The sequence below is a fragment of the Cinclus cinclus genome, chromosome 11, assembly GCF_963662255.1.
Source record: "Cinclus cinclus chromosome 11, bCinCin1.1, whole genome shotgun sequence".
Classification (NCBI taxonomy): Eukaryota; Metazoa; Chordata; class Aves; order Passeriformes; family Cinclidae; genus Cinclus; species Cinclus cinclus.
In genome coordinates, this window is record NC_085056.1 from 8,392,311 (window position 1) to 8,415,964 (window position 23,654).

At 45.0% G+C, this 23,654-nt stretch overlaps 1 protein-coding gene across 4 annotated transcripts in view; it reads right to left on the reverse strand.

Moving 5' to 3' along the window:
• The window catches only part of LOC134048226 (guanine nucleotide-binding protein G(o) subunit alpha), a 129,423-nt gene that overhangs the window by 72,539 nt on the left and 33,230 nt on the right, over window positions 1-23,654 (reverse strand). The window contains exons 3-4 of one of the 4 annotated variants that reach the window (XM_062499869.1): window positions 7,581-7,722; window positions 1,567-1,626 (exon numbers count right to left, since the gene is read on the reverse strand). In XM_062499869.1, the coding sequence (XP_062355853.1) occupies window positions 1,567-1,626; window positions 7,581-7,722 (202 nt within the window). Of the gene's footprint in view, window positions 1-1,566; window positions 1,627-2,794; window positions 2,805-7,580; window positions 7,723-23,654 lie in introns of all 4 variants that reach the window. The other 3 variants (XM_062499866.1, XM_062499868.1, XM_062499865.1) reach the window with 3 other exon arrangements.

The window sequence follows — 23,654 nt, forward strand, 5'->3', positions numbered from 1 at the left end:
TTTCTTCCAAGGAACAGGAATGGGTGGGGTTTTTTTCTTTTCAAACTAAAAATATTCCCTGCATCATCCAAAAAATCAGTATCAAACACATACAGGTCATGGAGGAAAAATACATCCCTCTCTCCGTGAAAAGAAAGAACTTGCACACAAGGAGGAGGAAAGCCTAACCTCCCTATGGCATGGGGTCTGCAATTTCACAGGTGAACTGGGGTGTTGGACAGTTTTAGGGGAGGTGAGGATCCTTTTCAAGGATGCTTTGGAGGGTTGTTAATTCCTCAGAAATCAATCCTGAAATGGCAGTTGATGGCAAAAGCACCATGAAAAACTAACATCTCTGAAGATGGATTTGCACCTGAAGAAGCTGTGCCTTCCACCACCCAGGGAGCAGACAATGCCAGGAGAACTCATCACAGATGCTTTTCTGCTGGTGGTTGGCTGAAGAGGAAGGCAATATCCATAATTTAAAAATTACCTTTTGGGTATTTTCTATTTTCACTGATCCTCCCATACACAAAGACCTCTCTTATCGCTCCACTCATCTAATACCCAAAGGGATGGGTAGTCCTTCACGTGCAGACTGCTATGGTCTCTCCTGATACCATGGAGAAAAGGAAAGCACTGTGAGCCCAAGCTCATCTCTGACTTTAATTCCCTCTCCTGGCACCAGTGATTGCTGCCTTGTCCCCTCACTGTGTCTCTCTGGCAATACTCTGGCACCATCTTCTTTAAAGCCTCCTTTAGGTGGTGAAAGATGTGATTAGACTCAGCCTGGAGCTAGGAGTTGGAAAGAGGTGACTGTGGTCTCTCTCTTATCAATGATCCCCTGAGACATCTCTCTTTATCTTCTGCTTTTCTTAAAAAAAAAAAAAAAGGCTAGTTTTAATTCATGAAATCTGCTGTGGTCAGTGCTTTTGTAGGACATTTAGCTATAAGACTCACGTCAGAATTAGGAAGGCAGCATGGACAGCAAGTATCATCAACCTACAGTGCCTGGCTGATGCCAAGTGTTCACCAAAGAAACAGATCTGGTGGCATTTTAAGGTGTGACCACACCTTTTATTCTCATCTGGCTCCCTGAGAAATGACACTGAAGTGCTTTACAATACATTTTCTCCCCAGAAATGAGTTTTTTAAAAATAGATTTCTGACTGCATAGAGGGACTGGAAAACCAGTTGAACTTCTATTGCACCCTGTCCCTTGACTGCTGTCCATTCACCATCAGTGTCCAGGAGAACCCGAAAAGCAGACCCAGTGTTTACTTTAGAGTGAGGGTTGCCATGCCAAAACCATGGATATCATCCTGAAACAGGACCAATGTGGAGAACATCAAACTGGCACATCAAGGTGGCACCTTCCAGCAAGCCACCTTCCACACGACACGTGTCTCCAATGTGCTATGTGCCTGCTGCCCACTCTCCCCTGCCTCCTTTTGGATCCATTTCAAGCAGTCTTTTTCATTCTATTGGAATTTTAACTAAAACTGGTACACTGGGCCACCCTGGGGAAGTTTTGATTTTTAGAGCTCTTGTGAGTGATTGACAGTCTTCTGCTGAAAGAAAGGTTACTAGTGCAGCCTCTGGTGCAGCACTGGCCATGTGGTTCAGTTGCTTGCCTACAGCATCCAGCTGTTTCTACTACTACTACTACATTTTCTGGCCATGATGTGTTTATAGCCATGACTCCAGCAGCTTTTTCTCATTTCTGAACATTATGTGTATTAGCAGCATGAGTACAGCAAAGCAGGCACTGTTTCTGGGGGGCTTTTATTGTCATGTGAAGATCACCGTATGTCATAGACTTGATGATCATGACTTCAGCTCTGCAGGAGCACAGAGCCAGGCTGTACTGCTGCTGCTGCAAAGCTAGGTCTCCCAGGTCCAGCCACAGGTCTCAGCTGACTTGGCTGGGATACCTTCTGGTTATGACAGAGTTTGACTCTCCCTAAGAGGTAGAGCAAAGGCATGGAAGTAGACCACTCCAAATTCTTTCAGCTGGCACAAAGTGCTATTATAAACTGCCTTTGTGCTCTGCTGATAATTTACTGCTCATCATTTATTAGGAAAGATCTTGTATTTTCAGGGGCTCGAGGGGTTCTCAAAGGAGGAAAATATATCAGTAGAATATAGATACTGCTTTGGTTAGTGAGACTCCAGGGATGATGCTGTGAGGCATGTGGGCCATGCCCTGTGACCATGCAGGCAAAGCTTACTCTGGGCTTTCCCTTGTTCTTTGCTGTCTCCCTCTTTCTCTCACACCCTCATTTTGCAGCAAAGATTGGCCATCTTGGCTGGCAACCACAAGCGTTTCTTGAATGAGCCAACCATCTCCCTGGCAACAAGGCAGCCTGTGACAATAACAAGTGCTTTCCTCTCTGTTTTATGTTTCCCACCTGTCAAGAAATGCCCTGCCCTTTAAATGTTCCCCACCCCTCAGAAACATGAATAATGGCAACTGAAATGTGCCTTGTGGAAGGACCAAGAGGGAGGTGTGTGAGAAAGATGGCTTCAGCCTTAATGGAAAAGTGACAGACCTTTACAAAGGGCAGGATGAAATATTTGTCCTGAACTGTTACTTGGGTATTTGTACTGGGTCTGATAGAATACAGCAAATATGATTATATGTGAGCTGTGACTACTGCAAGTGGACATTGTCTGCAGCTCGACAAATGCTGACACCAGGTAAATGGCATGTCTAGTGCCACCTCTTTATTCCATTTTCCCTTTTCTTCCACTCCATCCTGGTCTTCCACAAAGCAGCCCTAAGTTTCCATCACCATAGCAGATCAGCAAGGACTGGCTGCATCCTCAGTCAAGCAGCACAAGCCCAGGGATGTGTCCATCCCCTAGATCCAGGTAGCTAATGGAGGCTTCCTACCAGCACAGCCTGATTAACCTCACCTGCCCTCCCCGAAGTTATTAGCAGCCTTTTTGCATTTCTGAGAGAGCTTGGGCTGGGGACATGCAGTAGGAGCCAGTTGGTCTAAACAGATACCTGACTCAAATGAAGTAGCACAATATCTTGAGCTGGCAAGTACAAAAAGCCAGTTACACAGGAGCAGATCTTATGAAAGAGAGATCCTCCCCCACATTGCTCCCCTCCAGTGCCTGGAAGGCAGCAGATGACAGCACCTGTGACTTTGCTCCTGCCACTGCCAAGCAAGAACAAGAGGAAGAGGGCAGCTCCTAAAATCCCTTTTTGGCATGTGCAGAGGGGAAGGGGCTGGAGGCACCAGATTTCTACAGGCACCTCTCTGTTCAGAACAGATTTGACATGGACCTCTTTGTTTGCCTGTCACCCCGGGTGGGCTGTTCAATTACCCTACAGAAGGGGATTTTTAAGGCTACTAGCTAGTATTTTAGAATGACCCAGCACACCTTTCTTTGGCTCACATTCTGGATGTTGAAGAGTGTACACAGGAGAAGGTCACCACAAACACATTTTGCTACAAAGTCCAAAAGAAAAAAGAAATCCCAATCAAAATATTTTAATACTTTAGCAGTTCTTTAGTTTTCCCCTTCACAGCTGAAGCAGAGACATGTCCAGATTCACACTGGGAAAAAGTTCAATGTGAAGGTTACTGCCTGCCACCTCTGGACCCCAAGTGCTAAACCTGTGACCACTTGCTTCAGACACTTAGATCTGAGCCATGCAACTGATACTTGCATTCTCTGTTGAATACTTTCTGAACAATTCAGCCTGTTTCTGTCTGGTTTATGAAAATATGAGCATGCTCTACAGTTGTTTTCATACCAGCCTGCACAGGGCAGGATGCCCATTGCAGCCTGGGACCAATCCAACCTGAAAATACCCCCCAGGTCCCTCAGCCTGGCTGCAGCTCTGGCATTTCACCTAAGCAGGATTGCAAGTCTGCATTTCCAAGTGGGTTCTGGGGTCAGCATTGGCCCACAGATGAAGAGACTTTATGTTTCTTCTGTCTGGGGTTTCTGAAGCCAGACTTCGGAACCAGATTTTCAAACAGAGATATGAAAATCCATCCTTACCCTGCCCTTCCTGCTTGATCCTTTCCAAACACTTGGACTGACTTCTAGATTCCTGGTTTCAAACATCCATTTTCCATTTGCTCTGCCTGAGTACACTGAAATGGAATCAGTGAGGAGCTTGTTTTATTAATACATTTGCACTTTAGGGGACCATTTAATCCACAGGCTACATGTTACAGCCTGACTCCTGCCTGTTAATCTGATTATCAAGGTAAGGACTGAGTAGTGCCCTACAGACCAGCTGGAGAGTCCTGAGTAGGCAGGTGAGACTAAGCCTCTGCCTCTCTTCCTGTGTGTAACCCCCTGGCTTGTCAGGGATCCAGACCCAGGGCAGTGGTGGCCCTGGAGATGAGCAACACCCACAGATGCCACTTCTGCAGCTGACTCCTGTCTCCTCACAGACTGCTCCTCTTCCGCCCACCCTCTTGTAACACGGGAAGGATTTGTGACTTTGCACTTGACCAGCTTTTCTGGAGTTTCAGCCTGGCCTTCCATGCTGTGTGCAGTGATAATGTGCTGTGAGCTGGCAGGATGTGCTCCTGCCTCCCGTGCTGAAGGACATGAAACAAGGACCTGGGTGCTGCCCATAGTCCATGAGCCTTTCGTGTGCTGGGCAAAGATGCAAGGAAACCTGCTGCCCTGGACAAGGAGCACACATAAAAGTGAAATCCAGCATGCAGACTGGTTTGTTCTCAACGTGGGGACAAGTCCTTATCAGCAGAGAGGGTCAGTGAGACCTGGGGCATATGCTTGTTGTGATTTATTCTGTCTTGTTCAATCCTATTTCCTACACTGATCTCGCTTTGGCTGCCAAAAGCAAGGGGGTTTAGTCTTCCCCCAGTCTTTTCACCTCTATTAGACTAAATACTGGAGGTACAATTAGGGGCAGGAGAAAAATAAGAACAGTGAGAGGATTTGGTTATTTTCTTTCAATAACAACATGCATTTATTAAGCAGGGGAGGGGTTTTTTTGCTTTAAACATGGTCAGAGTGCCATTTGGAAGGGATACAGGTGCAGATACATCTCCCAGAAAACGGGATGGGGGAAGCAGTAATAGCCAAGTGATGAGGAAAACCTGTCCCAGGTCCAAGTCCTCTCCTTCCCTGCTGCTGAATCAGGCTGGAGCAGCCACAGCCCTGGCTCCCCTTCCTGAGCTCCCTTCTATTGGGGGCTTAAGTGATGAGTAGGGGAAAAATCCCCCACTAGAAGATTTGCATTGGAAACCCTTGGCTGAGGAATGACTTTTAAAATAGAAAAGCTTTGCCTGAAAAGGGATGAACCACGTACCATAATACTCAACAAATCGCCTGTTAATGGCCTCTCTTTACAGCAGCTGTGCATTAATAACAAAAGCAGGGCAGCAGAAGCCATGTGCTTCTTTGTAAGATTAAAATAAATACTATTTCATACTAATACCAGCCACTTTCTGTGCTAAGAGAAAGGAGCAAGTGGAAGATCACAGCCTGAGAGGCTTGGTTTCCTTCCCCTTTGTCTGCTGCTGGATGAAGAAATACTTCTGCCATCTGTGAAGGGAACAGATACACTGAATCAGCCCCCCTAGACAGTGGTTTAGTTTATAGTGGTTTGTGGCAGGCTTGTCTCAGGCAGTCAGCATGACACCATTGTAAGGCAGGAGTAATTCCTCCAGAACTACATCTTAGGGGAAACTAGGCAGGGGAGAACTTAATCTAACTTACTTGTCACTTCGCAAAGAGTAACACAAGATCCCTACTGCAATAAAGCATAAATTGAAACAACAGTGGTTCACGCTAGACATAAGGAGAAACTTTTTCATCATGAGGACTGTAAGAGCAGAGGAGCAGGTTGCCCAAAGAAGGTGTGCAGTCTCCATCCTTCAATAATTTCAGACCAAACTGGGTAGAGTTTTGAACAACCTGGTTTGACCTCAGACTTTACCTGAGCAGGGGCTAGGCTTGACACATCCTGAGCTCCTCTCCAGTCTGAGGTATTGTACAACCCTAGAAACACTTGGCATCTTTTCCAGGGGAATATGAACGGACACAACATTTTGTTCAGCCCAGTACTCCACCTCTCGTTCCTGGCAGTCCTGGTAACATCTCTCCTCCTCCACACTCTGCACTGTGCCAGGCCTGGCACTAAAGCAGTGATGAGTTTTCCCTCCTCAAATTAGGATTTTAGGCATTAAAAAAAAAAAAAAATTACATTTTAAAGCTGTCTACCACAGACTGTTTATCAGACATGGAGAATGACTTGTTTCTGTTTTCCTAGGCATAGGTTTTAGCTGAGTGAGATACGTTGCCTTGCTGAGAGCTGAGTCACTGAGTAATCAACAGATTAATGCATTCAGTTTGAAAGCCATCAGCATCAGTTCTCGGCAAGCTCACAAGAACTCCATTATGGTATCATCTCCACGTTTGGGATGGAAATGTCTCCAGGATTTAGAGTTCCTGCGGGAAAACCCCTAGATGCAAAGAAATCCAAGTATCTTTTTGTGACTGGGAGAAATAAGGTACCCCCTCATACAGTAACACCACAGCAAGATTTTGGCACCCCTTCTAGTGAATGCTTTTATTATCAACCCTCAGATAAGGAGTTTGGAGTATGTTGCACATCTGTCATTTGATACCTACCTAAAAATAGTAATGACAAATTCACTGGTATATAGGACTTTGCCTTTACCAGGTTTTTAATTTGAAATTATTTCATTTCCAGTGAAATCAAGTAGTTTTGCTTTCTCTGGGATTGCAGCATGAAAAAAGGTTGGTTTTGACTTCACTCTAGGGTTCTGAGTTCCTCTGTGTGGGTTTGGTCTGAGCCAGAAAAGCAATAAGGTAAGGCAGAGGCTGGCAGGGGCACCTCACAGAGGAGCCACTGTTTAAAAATAGGGAACTGATGAAAGTAATCACAGACAAGCAACTGTAAAAGGACAGGCTGGCCTAGGTGTGTGGTACAAGAAGGCTGCCAAGCATCACATAGCTGTTCTGATAAGACAGATGCCAATGCTGCTGCCTAAGAGCCTGTCCATACCGACCTCACTGAAGTAATTCATCCCCTTGTTTGCAACTGAAATTGCTGTTTGGGTACACTTAAATGGGAAATGTGCGAGTAGAAGCCAGTCAAGCCACAATCACGTTAATCCTAAAAGCTTTCCTACATTAGCAGGCTGGTAGAAGGGCTTTGAATGGCAGCAAGATATGATTCATCAGTCCAAGCAGCCTGTGTGTCCAGCACATTCACAGGACACAGGACACATGTTCTTACATGTTTTCTCAAACATAACAGTAAATCTGTCTAAGCTGTCTCTAGACAACAGATTATTTTTCTTATCTGGCCTGAGTAGTGCCAGGTCATGAAAGATTGTGGCTTTTGTGACACAGTGGTCCCCAGGTCTACACTTCCCAGCCTAATTGTACAAATGGTACATCACAAGCAATTGTGTTTCTGATGTACAAAATGCATGTGCAAGACACATACAACAGTGATGTAAATCTTCCCTATCTCTCCAAGGTATTGAGATTGTGCAAATGTCTCCTGTTCATGGTCTGGAGTCTCTGGTGCTCAGCTGTCTGTACCCAAGAAGGTGATTTTAACTTACCCGTCGCTCCTTATCACCGTACTCAATGCCCAAGGTATCCATGGCACGGACAATAGCTGCCAGTGACTGTATAGTGTTGCTGTAGACCACTGGCTTGTACTGCTTCACATCTTCTCCAGAGAAGCCATCCTCATGGATGATCCTAAAGAAAATGCAAAGGAGAAAAAAATCTTGAGAATGTAATTTCAGTGGAAGAGACATTTAAAAGACAGCTGTGCTCTTCTGAAGAGCACATCTGCTGCCTTGATTTGCTTAATTTAGTCAGCATTTCTTTTTAAACCTTTCTGGTTGTTCACCAGTAGTGTGTCTGAGCCCAGTGCTGGAATTAGCATCCCTTTTGCTCTCTATCAAGAAGGTTTTGTGCACAGTTGGTGCATATGGTACCTCCTTCCCAAATGAACTGCAAACGCTGAAGCCTGGAGCATCTCGTGTTTGCATGTTCAGCAGTCACAGGGGGAAGGTTTCCAGGTCCTACATTACCTTCCCAGTTGAGGCCCATGGAAATATGTCGACAAATGACCATCCGATCAAATGTGAACCACTGAAACAAGTGACAGAAACTCTCTAGTTCTTGTTTAGTCCTTTAAGTACTAGTAACTCCTGGGGTACCTTACAATAGGAACCAGAGTCAAAATACCCCTGTACACTACACGGGGACTCAGGCACAGAGGGGGGAAGTGTCTTGGTTATGAAGCACTTACAGTACTTACCCTCCACACTTCCTCCCCCCTCCTTCTCTCTCCTTTAGAATAAGGGCAGAGATATTTTTTTACCTCAAGGCATGTTATCCCTTCCCCAAGCAAGATGGAAATATGACCCACAGTTCTACCAGCTCTGCTCGCTGGATGCTCAGTGCATTGCTCTCTATTAAATTCTGCAGAAGAACTATTTGATGGAGCAAGTTATTGCCATCCCTTGCTCAGGTCAGAAGACTGACCCCTGCAATTTATTAATCTCTAAGCAGCTCTAGAACTAAGTCTGGGTGTGTCTCCAAAAACAACTAGGATTTGCAGAACTAATTGTGTCTGACAATAATTCTTCCCAGTGAAGATATAGGTTATGTCTTAAATGTCGGAAGAGAGGATGATCTGCTTTTCTAAAATGAAATCCTAGTTTGCTCATCCTCAGATGTCACTGGACAACAAAGGGTCCTTCAGTAACAGATCTGGTCTCTGACAAAACCTAGCACCCTTTCTGTAACAGGATTTTTGATTGCAGTTTTTTTCTAAATCAGATACATGCCATCAAAGGTCCCGACAAGCGCTGGCATCCCCTGGGAGAGAGGGAGCACTATCTCACACTGTGAGCTTGCAATAGATACAGTGCTGGGATGGAGAACAGGGCTGGATGCCAGCCCAGTGTTATTAACAGATGACTACACGAAGAACAAGGCTGGTAGAAACATGCTGACCAAGACAGAGATCTCCTTCCCCTGATGTGAAGCTCACAGAAAGGTTTTCTAATACAAGTGACTGATTCTCTGCTTGTCCCCACCACAGACTTTGCTTACTCAACACTGAACACTGAACTTCTCGGAGGAACTGATCAACAACCCCTGACTCCTAGAAAAACATGTCAACAAGCAAAGACAGCCTCAAACAGACAATAATTCAAATCAATTAGTGACCAGGAAATGTTTAAGCTATTGATCTGAGGAACTAGGCAGAGCCCCCTGCTTGGGTACCCTCCAGCAAAGGCAAATGGTGCTGGTGTGCTGGAAACAGAACAGGGGGATGATGATTGCCCTCACCTAAGCTGATGAGAACAGGGGTGGATGAAACCCTTTCTGACTTACTAAATCCAGACTTGCCAATTTGCCAAAAAATATTTTGATACCTTATTCTGATTTTGATGGAATTATGGTCAACAGCAGTTCTTGCACTTTGTAGCTTTTATATTCTGTGAATCCAGTGATTGTGGTGAGGTTTGTAACAGTAGCATTTGAATGATGGGGAAGGAGGCAGGGCAGCAGAGCTGTGTATCAGTGCTGGATCTCATGGATCATTTATTGTTATTCAGACAAGTTGCTGAACTTCTGGGAAAGGTGTTCTTGGCCAAAAGGAGCAGTCAATCCCAAGAGTTATGGGTGGCATAAGGCAAAAGGATCTGCATCAATTCTGTTTGAATTCAAGAGGGACTGTACAGCACCACTTCCTCCCAGCTCTGAGCACAACAGCAAGCAGCACAGCAGAGCAGGGGTCCCATGGGAGGCAGTTCATGAAAGCATCACCAGGAATAACTGATTCTTTCTGGATAGTTGGCTTGCATGCAGTTGGATTTTGGGGCAAGCAAGATTAAATGCTGGGTTTTGGGCAACTAAGAGAAGGAAATAGAAGAGGGGGAAAAAGAAAAGGGGGAGTTACAAGGGGAATTGTAATGGCCTCAAGAGGATGATGCTGAAATTTGTTTGGACTAGCTGTTGGTCAGGCTGGTGGAGATGGGAGTGATGCTCACAGCCTGGGCTGGATTTGTTTCTGTGTTTTACTCACAGGCATCAACTCAAGAATTCAGAAAGCAAAAAAAGGGCTGAACAGCTGTATGGGGGAAAAGGTGAACTTTGGTTTCTGGTCTTCCTCAGAGTTTAAACCATTTTTAGCTTTGTGCCATGAAGTTGGTGTCTGACATTTTCACTTCTAAATACTCAAGCCGGTAAGTTCCCTATCAAGTAACAGGGCTCCTTGTCCTGAAGGGGCAGAATTAAGGGATGGAGAGTGGCTCTGGGATCCCTCAGTGAACACACTGCAGCTGGGAAACAATGCTGCCATCATTCAAACACAGAAGGAAAACTGGTACCTTTAAAGGGAGCAGAGAAAGAGTAGAGAAAAAAACATCCTGATTGTTCCTGTGTGAAATCTCTGTAGAAGGCAGCCATGGTGACTGAAAGCAGTGCTGTGGGTGCCAGTATGGAAGTTTTGCTGTAGGAAGTACCTAAGGATTAATCAATCATGCAATGAGCATGTTACCTAATATTTCAGTGAGCAAATCCCCCCGACTCCTCTTCCAAAGCCTGCCAGGACACTGTGAACTGGTTTATTGTCCTATATGCTTTTCACAAATGTTTCTCCATTTGCTTGCCTTGGTGATCTGATGGCTCCAGCCCTGTAGCAGCTTTTTCCATAGTCCTTTGGAAATGTTCATGCTACCACTCACCTGCTTGGGATATACCTTTCTTCTCGCCTGCTGTTGTGTTTTACTGTCTAGAGCACATTTAAAGCTCCAACACTACTCCTGGGAGGTATCTTGCTATGGGACATAGATTGAGCCAGCTCCTGGTGCCACAGGACATGAGAAGCAGTGGGGTTTGTGTGCTGTAGTGAACTGTGACCATTAAAAAAATACAGGTGTAGGAAGTAACAGAAGTGACCAGCATGCCAAGACTGTAAAATCTTTACATGTTTAGGCACGGTGGGCTACTCCTTAATCAACCTGCAAATTATGGGAGCAGAGGATTTTCAGCAACAAAAATGTGAATTCTCTGTTTTCTAAGAGGCATATATTTTTCACAGTGTCCAAATTACAAAGGAAACTGCTGCAGGCAGGTTCCTCTTTGCCACACTAGAACTGGTTCTCTCCAGGGCAAAGGAAGAAAAGGGATTTAAGAGGATCCCCAGGGGCTGTGGAGGGGGGGGAGAAAGTACTGTAATTTAAAAAAGTGATTCTGAGCAATTAAAAAGCCATTTCATTCACCAAGTGACTAATAAAACACCGTGATCTGAAGGGAATGGTGAGAGACAACGGAAGCAACCTGATTGCCTAAGGTACCCATTAATGCCTGCTCCCCATCCCTCAGCTGCTAACAGCAAAACCCATATGTTGGCATGTTGTGTTGTGCTCATTTCAGAATGGCAATAACAGGCAGGTATTTGCTGGAGAAAATGGTTCCACCGCAGATCAGATCCTCTGCCATCCCCCAGCAAGTCGTTAATGCTGAAGAAGTGCCCAGTGCCTCAGCAATTATTGCTTAATTACAAAATAAATTAAATACTTGGAAACAGGGGGTGCATTCTGTGCAGCAGCTTGCTTTGGCTTCTGTTCAACAAAGCACTTACATGCCTTCAGCCTTTCACTCCACAACGAATGCATTAGGAAGGCAAAGCCAGAGATGATTTTGCCGCCTGTCCCTGCTGACATGCACGGCCCCTGGGGAAGAGCAGCTCTGAACAAAGCCCACCACAGCTCCAGGGCAGTAGGGCTGGAGCTCAGCTGGGGCTGATCCCACCAAGGAGCCAGTTTGCCCAGGTCACTCCTGAGGGAAATACTTGTCCATCATCCTGAAAACTTCATCATCCATCATAATTCCCATGCATCAGTTCCAGCCAAGCTATTCTGGTGCTTTCCTTCCAGCCCTTCCAACCTGAGCCATGTTTAGTCAACACACTGACACTTCCCTACACCTTCTCCAAACAGGTTCTCCTCCTCTTTTTTGAGGCACAGTGCCCAGACTAGACCCAGTCCTCACATGTCCAGTCTGCCAAGATAACTTGAAGTTGTAAAGTTTATTCTCTCATGTGTTGAAGCACCTCTCCTAGCTTCATATCACTGCCAGGGATAAGTAATGATGCATTCCATCAATTTTTCACTGATTAAAATTTAGAATGAAATTGATGCAGACCCCCTATCAGAGTCGCCTGCTCTGACCATAAGACACTGATAACTGTATACTTTGGGAATGAGTTATGCTACTCACCCATTTTTGCGTAAGACCTGTAGGTTTATCTGCACTATTTTCCCAGGTCACTTTTTAAAAATCCAGAGGGACTCTGACAAGCCCTTCCCAAAAATCTAGATATTTTTTGAGCAACTACTGCTCTCTTACTTTGGCTGAGAAATCAAATGAGACTAGTTTAACATGCCTCATTTTTGTATAATCCATGCTGCATGTCACTCATCTCCCTTTTTATCTCCTAGGTGGTTGCAAATTATATGATTGATAGTTCAATTCTCTTGAAAGCTTCTAGAAGTTGACTGGTCTATAATTCTTACTCCTCTTTTCTCCCTCTATATTTAGAGAGAGGCACCATGTTTACATTTTTTCCCTGTCTTCTGGTGCCTCACCTGCCCTCCAAGAGCACTCAAAGAGAAGTGTTTGTATTTCTGAGATGGCGCCTATAAGTATGCACCAAGAATTTCCTTAAACACGGCTAACCTGAAGGCATTTAGTCTTACTAAACTTGTCCTTTCTGTGCCAGAAGGAAGGATTGGCATGTGGAGATTTGTGGACACCCCCTCTTGCTTCCAATGCTCAGCATCCTTCATCCCTTTCACAGCTTCTCATGCAGGTTCTCATGCCCTAACTGACACGGCCCTGATTTGTCTCCTGCCCTTTGTCATCGGTCCAAAACCTCCAGCCAATGCCTCTGAAATATCTCCTGCAAAATTCAGGGACCTTTGTGTGGCTTCAAACTGTCTGCATCACTGTGAAAGACATACTTATAAACTTCCAATTGCCTGCCAGAGAAAATAAAACCCATACTGTTTCTGTTTTACCTAAGATAATTTACTTTCAATCAGCAACATGTTTCCAGCTGAATGAAGTTTTCCCATATCAATGCACATCCCTACAATTACAGTGATTTGCTTGAATAAAACCAGGCAAGAAATCACCAGGAGATTATTACACTCAAAGTGTATCACAAGCAAATGAACGGTCCAGTTCCTGTAAAAGCAGACCTAGTCCTCACCTTCACCTGGACAAGTTAAAGAATTTAAAGGTCATTGCACAGCCTTTCCAGAGCCCTGTGCCTTGGCAATGAGTTTCAGCTCTCAGGGCTCTGGGGCACCGAGCTGGTTTGGGCTGGCAGTGGCACCACCCTGCGTGGCACCTGCAGGTTCCCTCCAGCCTGGGTGGCTCTGAGCTCCTCAGCAGCATCTCCTTCCACCTCAGGAAAGCTCAGGTCTGCACAGTGTTCCAAGTCCACATGACACTGTGGGACAATGCAAGATGTGTGAGATGATGCTGGTGGGTGTAAAATGCTGTGTAAAAGGGAGGAGATGACTTGGGTCATGGCAGAAAAGAGGAGGCATTACAGGGACAATAGAGAATTCGTCCACAGACACATTTTTGCTCAGGCTGTTGAGTCCCATTAGCACATTCAGGGGTATGGTATAGACTGATCCAAGGTGGATTTTATATGGGGAATCTTGGAACAAACACACACCAGAAAAATCTATTTTTGCTCAGCAAACTTTTCTGATTTTTATCCCCTCCTTTCTTCCTCCTTTTTTCTTTCAAAAATAATCTTTCCTGTCTCCTGCTCAGAATCAGGCAGGTTATTCTGGTGGGGCTGGGCAGAGCTTGAGTCAAAAGAAAAAATCTAATTCTGAAGAAAACCCTGCAATCTTTGTTTGCAAAAGGGGAAAGCACAAAAATCTGACTTTAATATATAGAGAGGAAGATGATCAAATTCTGATGGAAAATCTCCTGCTAATCAGCTACTTAAAATTTATTTTTATCTTGATATGAGGTTAAAACTTTGTTTACAGGGGAGTTATGAAGCTAAATTCCAGTGATTCTCTTCTCACTCGTTTAATAGCTTGAAATGCGATTAAAAACTCCTGGATTATGTTAAACTAAATCAGCGCAGATGCCCATGACCTTGTGTTCAAAGGCTGCAAAGGCACAGTTCAGACCTCCGTGACAGGGTGCAAATCTCTCTAAACTCTCATTCTTCCCCCCAGCTGCGTTAGAATGCCATGTTGTACATCCTATTCCCACAAGAAATGCTCCGAGATGAAAATTAAGATGACTGTTTGTCTACATGTCCTTTATTATTTTAAGAAAAACAACTTCCTTAGTCAAGGCCATCTATAAACTGCAAATGGAGCTCATTTTAAAAAGCATGATTTTTTTCAACTTGGACTTTTAACACTGGTCCAAGAAATACTGATGAAGCCCTGTGATAGACACCTAGCTGGGGCAAATCTCCTTTCTGGAGGAAATACCTTTGGGTCACTCAAAACTGAATTCTTACCACCAAAGTATTTCTTGCACGCAAAGATATTATTCTAGCTAAGCAGATGGTTCACGTTAAAAAATAAGCAAATCCATCAGGCGATTGAAATGCTGCCAAAATCTACAGCCCTGGAAATGGCCAAGCTTACTCAAATCAATTGCAGAAGTTTCACAGACCTGTATAAGGAAGAAGCATTCTTGCTCCTCTAAGACACTTCAGTTTGTGCCTAATGCCTGTAAGTCCCAATGATGCCTTCATGGAGTCTCTTTAAAGCCAGCCATGTGCTTCTGCACCTTAACTGCTGGCCAAAAATCTTGAAGATGATGTTACAAGAAACTCTTATGTCTGCTCAGAATCAACATTGCTACTGTCTTATCTTTGTCTGTAGACAAGCGACTGTTGAGCCAACAATGATTAGCTTCCAGACATACAAGAGTCAGATATGTCTGCATCTTCCCTAAAACCTTTGATTTCAGATTGTTTTCAGGTGTATAAAATATTTGCAGAGTACTCTTCATTTCCAGTTTAATATTGCCCTAAACTAGAAACATGTACAGCACTCCCAACATGGTGCTGTGTCCCTGCAGCCCTGTGGCTGTTTGGAAGTAGCTCTTAGTCTTCTTTTAATTATTATTATTATTTTTTAATTGAGTTCTACATCAGTGCCTAATTTTGGCTTTGGGCTGTCTTGAGGAGTGATCCCTGCTTCTGTTGAATGCTGTAACTGAGATGAGGGATGATTTCCTGGACTGCATGCTGAGGTTCACACTGTGTCCTTCATTCGACTGGGGTGTTGGGTTGGCTTTTGCACCCCACATTTGGGAAGCATCAATGACCTTCCCATCTCTGCAGTGTGAGGATTTTTTCAGCACTTACATTTTCAACAGGAAGCAGTGGAGTGAAATTCTTTGTTTTTAAGTGTGTGTACAAAACAATTTCAAGAGTGCAAACAGTCAACTGCGTCCTGAAAGTAATTAATTAGTGGTGATGAATAAAAGACACCAGTTCTTATACTTCAAAAGAAAGCAAGGCTGGGCAGGCAGAGCAAACCCAGCTACTGTGCTAGTAATCCACCCAACAGAACAGGGATGTAGTCATCCTTTGAAATTTAACACTACAAAGCCAGGAAAATCATAGAATTGTATAGGTTGGAAAACACCTCAAAGATCATCAAATCCAACCCTTACCCTAGCACTGCCAACTCCACAATAAACCAGGTCCCTAAGTGTCACATCTACATCTACACATCTTTTAAATCCATCTAGGGATGGTGACTGCCACTTCCCTTGGCAGCCTGTTCCAGTGCTTGACAACCCCTTCAATTCCTCTGAATATCCAATCTAAACCTCTTCAGGTTCAATTTGAGGCTATGTCCTCTTGTCCCATGGCTTACCTGTGACAATAAGCACTGTCCACACCAAGCCTAATTGTGCACAGTCAACCACACCAGTGTTTTAACCCACCTGAGGCAACCTAACAAGTTTTTTCCTGCAGAGATTGCTGGCCACTGGTCCCCAGAGTTCTGGTTCTGGATGCATTATCCTGCTCCCAAGTGTTAATGACCACAAATTAGCTCCTCCTTTCTTGGGAGCTGCTGGTTCTGGCGAGGGCCAGGCTATGAGCTAGCTGGGAAGGTACACTGATGTACACAGGCTCGGGATGTGAGTCCCAGCATGCAACTGTAGGGATTCAGTGCCCAGCTCAGACCCCAGTCCAAACCTCACACCCTTCCCTACAGCACAGACAGGGAATGGAAGTATAGGGGTGTAGTCAAGGGAAGAAAAAACAATCATACTCGCTAACACAGAAGCCACACATAGACCTTCTTTTTTTCTGCCCCAAATCACTTTCCTCTGCTCCTGAGAGGCAGATCTGGCCAGATGGGAAGCAGAAGATGGAAGCAGGGTTCAGGCAGAGGCTGGCCCTGACCTCTATGTCCTACACAAAGCTGGGAGTGGTGCAGACTTGGGGTTTATGCAATGTCAGGCCACTGGTATAATTTGGTTTTACTAAAATTTGCAGTTGGTTAACTTTGATAATGCACCCTCTCCTGGGGCCTCTAATATTGAGATCAAATATTGAATACCCTACATGCAACTAATTAGTTTTAATATGCATCCTGCTCGGCTCAGTAAGAACAGCAAAGAAACACAGTCAAAAACAATTAGATCAGGACTTTTTTCGATTAAAAAAAGACAGCTGGACTACACAGATTCCTGCAGCAGCATTTGCATTAGATGAGATTGCATTTTTCTGTGGAAAAAGCCTTGGAGCCAAAAGGGTTTCAAATAGCACCAGAGGAGGCTGACAGCTGCATTCTTTGTTGTGCATTCCCAAATAATAATTCAGTGAAGGAAAAAGTGTTCCTGCTCCGAGTGACTTATCATCTCATCCCATGCAATGTGCTACATAGTCAATCTACTTTGTCCACACTCTGCCTGAGACCAATGAGATCCCTCAGGGGAAAAAAATCCACCGGGCTGGTGATGACCCACATGAGAGAATTCTCATTAATTCCTTGGTAATGTTACATAAGGTCATTTTGTTGAATTAAAATTATTGGGATTAATCCTCTTAAATGTTCTCTTAGATGCAAGGGGGATCCAACTGCAGCTGGATCATCCCACAGCTGGTTCTAGAAAGTCAAAATAGTGTTTTAAAGCCCCATAATGGTTTTGTTAAATTCATCCCCTGAACAAGGACACAAAGCAGCTTTTTATGGCTTTTTTAGATCACTTACAACTTCTGTAAGCTGTCATTAACTATCATCAAAGCCTGAAAAACAAGGCAAATGGGTTCAATGTCAGTTTTACTGCCCAAACCTAAATAATATTTTTGGTTTCCCATCTGCCTCATCTGAAGTGTTTTGATAGCTGCAAGGTGACTTTGCCTTTCAAAACCTTTTCAGACATTGCTCTCCATAGCCAAATGTTCTGGGGACAACAGAGGAAACAAGAGGCATGCACAGTCTCTTCACTGCCCCATGCATTTCATCCTCACAATCCAGTTCCACAGCCAAAACCCATGAGAAGATCAACCTTGTATATTTTACCCAGACATTAAGAATGAGTGTATGACTCTCTCAGTGTATTAAAACAAGGCTTTGGTAGAATGTACCTGGTTCCTTGCCCTAATGCAACAAACCTGGCTTCCAAAGCCTCCCATTCCACTGAAATTCACTGGGATTCAGAGTTCCTCTTCTGTGTCTAGAGCTGATCTTTGCACAGTTGACATATTTTTCTGTGTGTCCTAGTTGTATTAGTGCTCATTAGGAATTGTGTGCTGTCATGAAAACACTCAGCTAAAATAAAAAGATGCTTTAAAGCAGCTTTGCTTTTTTGGGATATCAAATCTAGCAGCAACTGTCTTTCTGAAGCAATAATTGATGTGTTTGATTAGATCTGGTGGCAGATGGGGGTTTTTCAGTACTTTTGATGTTTCAACATGTTAAGTTGAGAAGGAATCAATTCTAGAAAGAGCTATTATGCCATTCCTTGTATCCTGTCCATCTTCTCTGGCACGATTACAGCTCAGGGGCTCCATCTCTGAGCAGCGTGCTTGCCACAAGCCCCTGGGTGTGCTGCCAAGCTGACATTAGCCTCCACTAATCTCAGCTCAGAGATTTTTGAGTCATGGTGTTCCCAGCTCTGCAATGTGCTGCCTTTATGTCAGAGGATGTAATCAAGCATCACGCCACACCCCACAGAGCGCAGGCCAAGAGAGAGTATCTGGCTGCTGGGAAAAATCCCTGAAGACTGCAATGGATCCTCCATCAATGGAAAATTTTGCAGTCAAAATGAGGATGTCTGGTGTAGCTGAGATACAAGTCCTGGGTGGAGGAACAGCACTGTGGCCTTTGTCACTCCTGCTGCTGCAGGCAGCAGAAAACCAAACCTTGCCTGTCTAACCATGCTATTTCTTTCAATGGGGCTGCAAAGTTCCTGCTTTCTGATTTTACTGGAGCCCTGTGGAAGTCTGCCTGCAGCTGAAGCATGGCTCTGATTGAGCAGCAGTAGGCAACTCCACAAACAGAGGTGGTGAGAGCTTCATTTGGGCCCCTGTGCTCAGTAATGCCAGGTGATAGTTCTGAGCTTCTCAGCCTGCCTGCTCAGGTCTGCTCACTGAGGCTTTCCAAGCTGAAGACTTTGAGCTGAAACCTGGCAGATAACAGTATTTTAGGATTCTGCCCACACTGCTAATAAGATTTCACAGCAGGAAGGAGGTGTGTTGCACTTGTGGTTAATTACATGCATTTGGATATATTTGAATCATAACTTCTACACTTGTACTCAGAGAACAGGTTATCTGAAATGAAGATAAATGCACAGCTTTTACAGCTTTTCCCTGACACTTGCCACAAGGCTTCAAATAACCCTTTAGTGATTCTCAGATTCAGCTGATGTTTAGAAAATACTGGTGGGGAGGACAAGACCTCTGTTGGTCTAACTCAGCACACTCCTCCAGACATACCTTACCTGTACTGGGGGAAGGCCTCACCTCAGCTCTGAGTCTCCCACCTGAAGTTATCATGGGGAAGATGAAGGAACAGATTTTTCCAGTTTTTCCAACCTATTCCAACACAATACTGTTTGAAAGATGATTTGAAGACCTTGGGCATCCTCAGTGTCTCATGGCCTTTCCTGGCACAGAGGACACCTGCTCTGGTGTACCTCTGTGTGTCTCTCCATCTCCTGCCTCTCTGAGCTGGGACAGCCAGTCAGAGCCTTCATGTCAGGCTGCAGGGGCACTGGGTGGAACTGGGAGGTGGGGTGCTGCCAGTAGAGGAAGAATACAAACATATGCCAAAATGAATGCACCCACTGACAAAAGACCACAAATAATTGCTTGTCCTTGCTCTGCAGAGTGAGCTGGCACTTTGTAACCAGATCCAAGTGCTGTCCTGTGACCTCCCGGTGGCAGCAGGAGAGAAGGACAGGGCTCTAACCAGGAGAATTCCTATAAAATCAGCAGATCAAGGGCTGGCCAGTGGCACAAAGCAGACCAGCCCCCCTGCATCCCTGGGTAACTCAGCCATCCTGATGGGATCTGTAGAGCGCCCTTGTGCCCCAGGCACACTCCTCACACCCTCGCTGGGTAAGGCATGGGACCCTGTACTTTCCTAGAGTTTCATATCAGCTTTTGGCACAGCAGCTCCTGCCAGCAGAGTGATCAAGAATCAACTATCTGGGGTACCCTGGCCAGACACTCTTCCATCTGAAAGACTGGCTTAGAGCCAGGCCGGCACTTAAGTTCTCCTTCCCAGGCCCGTTCTTTGTTAATGGAAGCCTCAGGAGCACTGCACTACCAAGAACCAAGGTGGAGTCTGCTGGGAAGTGACCCTCTCTGGGAACAGACACTGGAGAGCATGACCCTCTGGGGACAGTCACAGGAGAGCATGACCCTCTGGGGATAACCAGTGGAGAGCGTGATCCTCTGGGGACAGCCTCTGGAGAGCACACCCGGCACCTCTGCCCCTGTGGCTGCACTGCCTGGTGGCCACCAGACCCTGCAGAGGCAGCAGATGCCATGGTGCTAGCAGCTGCCCCTGGGTGTACCAAATAATTCTGCTTCAGCCACCACTGGCTTTGTTGGGGACACCATAACTGAGAACAGAGCCACATTTAAACAGATGTGTAAATGTGTTTGCCCATTACGCTGGGAAGCGACCGCTGCTGCAAACACCTCAGAACTTGAGTATACTCCTCCTACTGCTTTCATCAGTCTTTGTCATCCCACATGTCCTCATCTTCAATTGAAAAATTCCTCACTGATTTAATTTGCAAATTTGCCTTTAAGTCTCTCCCAGGAGTCCCTGAGAAGATTCAAGGAAGTTCAAAGTGACTGTTTGAACCGTCTCATAAAACATCCAGCTAGATACGGTAAATCTGCATCGTAATAAATTTATTCCACATCTGATCATCAGAGTTTAAGCTTATCTCTAGTATTATTTTACTGTCCCCAGTGTGAAAGATTACTGCCTTCTTGAGAGGTTTGATTAGATACAGAGAAGCTGAGGTTTAATGAGCATAGACTTCTTTGACTTTCTCTTCCCACCCACATAGTGCGTGCACTGCTGGTATTTGGATGATGAGCCATTTTGATGGTGTAGACTTCTGTTTTTCCAAAACCCATCTACGAAAACTTGGACAACTCATTTGTTTCTCAAAGCTTGCAAGTATTCCTAACAGCACCAACCTTCCCTTCCCTCTCTGGCCGGGCTCTCCTCCTCTCACCTGTAGTCCCGTGAAAAGGAACTGCTCCCAGCCTTACTTCTGTTGGCCTGGGGTGGTGAGCTGGGAGGACCTCAGCCCTTTGGGAGATATGGGCAGGAAAAAAAACCAGAAAACAAACACAACAATGATCTAAACTTGGGGAATATTTGTAAGGAAGCGCTGACCCTGACAGCGTCCCCTTTAAGCAGGGTGATTGTGGATCACAAATATCACATATAGCAGATTAACAACTTAAAGAATATGGGGAAATGCATGATAAAAAGCAGCACCTAATCTATAAGCAGAGGCAATAGTGCTGAGTAACCTTCGGCAAACAAGAGGCTCATTAACCAATCAATTGACAATGTTAAATGCAATAACTCACGCTGAATGCTGCTGCCCCCCTGGCAGGGCTGGGGAAGGTAGGCAGGGTGAATGAGTCCATCCCCACTCTGGGAAGGATTGTAGCAGGTGTTTCTACATGTGAACTAGAGAGCTGGAAATCACTTTTATTCCAACTAATGCCCAAACAAGAGCCTGAGACAAGTTCAAAGGTCCCCTGAGAAAATTCCAGGAAACAGGCTGGCCTTAAGGCTGTTTCATCTGGCTGAGAGAAGTGAAACTTCTATTGCTGTTCTTCAGTGATACCTCTCAGGGACCCCCAAATCCCTCAGAATATCATGACGCAAGATTGTTCCCTCCTCTTCATTCCTAAATCCTTGCTTTAGAGGATCCTGAGCAATGAGGCTTTCACCTCTTCTCTAGAAATAATATCCATAGCATAACACATTTCACCCCTTAGAAATAATTCCTGCTGTCCAGTCAAAATTTATCTATTGACAAACTCAAAAGCACAATGTCATTCACACAGTTATTTTTAGTATCAGTGTTGCCAGCAGAAATAACAGGCCTGATGTGTTTCCTACCTCCCAACCCCCCCCCCCCCCCCCCCCCCCCGGTTTAGAATGAGGCTTCTGAAATTATAGATGGGAGCACTAGCTGAGTACTAAGAATGTTACAAACGATTTGCACTGCTGAGGAATCTGGTAGCAAACCAGTGTGCTTCCAACCCCACTTGCACATGCAATTATGCCACTGTCCACTCAAAGGGTGCATATCCACTGGCAGGAGTATTTGTGACCACAGTTTACGTTTGTTGCTACAAACCATCCCTGGCAAGAAAGCATTTCACATTTCTTACCCAAAAATAACATTAATCTTAAAGAACTTCCCCTCCCCTTGTTTTTCAGTTGCGGTTTTACAGACATAATAAGACTGAAAGGAGTCCTTCGATTCTTTTGGTTTCTGTGGTGAGGCGATGGACTCATGCCCACGGTTCCAAGACTCCCCTGACCACCTCCCAGTCCCACACAGGACCAGCCCAGGAAGGATTCCTTGCCAAAGTCTTGCAAGCAACAGTGCACAGCTAAGGCTAAACTGTAACACAGATACGGAGCAACAAAAGGAAAGAAAAGCTTTCTGTTCTCCAGTCATTTAAACAAATAAGATAAACAGCATTTCCCAGCCCAGGAAGATTATGTGTGGCTTTTGTCTCTCCTGTTTTGGTTTCCTGTGCTAAGCACTCACTCACCCATTCATAGTCACTAATGCCCAAGGCTCAGAGTAGCACTCCCTTGTGTTGATTTCCATGTGTACTTTAGCGTTTCTTTACATACCCAAATCCTCATTATCACTCTAAACCGTGGTAAATTACAGGAACAGTGGGCTGATAAAAGTCCTCCTAATTCAAAGCAATAGTGAGCCTATTACTACTAAAAGCACTGGTCCCTGGCTGCAGCAGCACACAAGAATTGAGTGGGAGAAATAGAAAGAACCTGTCTGGCTAAACAGCCGGGGTGGAAGGATGTACCAACAGCACAGGAGTGACACAGCTCCGCTGGTGCGAGAGCAGAAGGCAGACAGGCCCCCCCACCAGGGCTGGGGGAACAGAGTCATCTCAGAGGATTATTTCCACCTCAAAAGCAATAAGGCTTCCTGATCATTCAATTCAGATCTCTCTCGTCCCCTCCCTAGTGTCTTCCTAACTCAATATACATATTTGTGGCTTATTTTTCTTTCAATTGCCTCTCATTTCCTTATTTTACTCAGTCTCCTTTTCTTGAAACGTGAATATTAATGTCAATCTCGGCTCACTTGGTGCTGCCTCTTGCCACCCCACTCCCTTCAGGACTTGCCTGTGGCAATTTGGATCCTTCCTTTTATCAGTTTGTCCACCCAGGCACTCACAGCTTCATGAAACCTTGCGCACCTGCGGCAGCAGAAGGAATCGTGTCACATGGAAAGCCAGCGTGTCCGAGTTCAATTGAATCCTGTTGGCAGTGCAGCTGTGGGGGGACCAGGGGCTCCATCCCCCTGAGCTACCTGCCAGATGATGGAAAGACACAATGTACCTAGCGCTGAGTCCTTACTACGCACATTTCCTGGGCCCTGTGCAATTAGTCATCAGCAAAGGGGCTGTTAAGTGCTGCATAGAAACTCTACCGAAATCTGTGAGTGTCTCTAGTTTCTTACCCAAGAGTTGGATCAGGCCCTGGGAATGCATTTGTTTGTTTTTCCCTTGTCATCAGCCTGCCTTTGGCTGAAAGCTATAATCCATTCAGGGAGGACCTGTTTATCTGTGAGAATAGCAGCATTGCTGTGAAGAGGTAAGAGTGGGAGTGTGCTTCAGGCAAAAAAATGCAGATTATAGCCCCGCTAGTAATGAATTCAGCACAGAAAGAAAGAAATGCAGGCTGTTCTAATTTTCTGAATAGATGTAATTCCATTTTGTTCCCTGTGAGTCCCTTCTCTGACAATTGTCTGAGTGGAGGGAGGAAAAAAGGGTTCCAAGCAAAACACTTGTCTATGAAGGATGTTATTAAAATGTCCTACTTGAACACAGGCTCTCT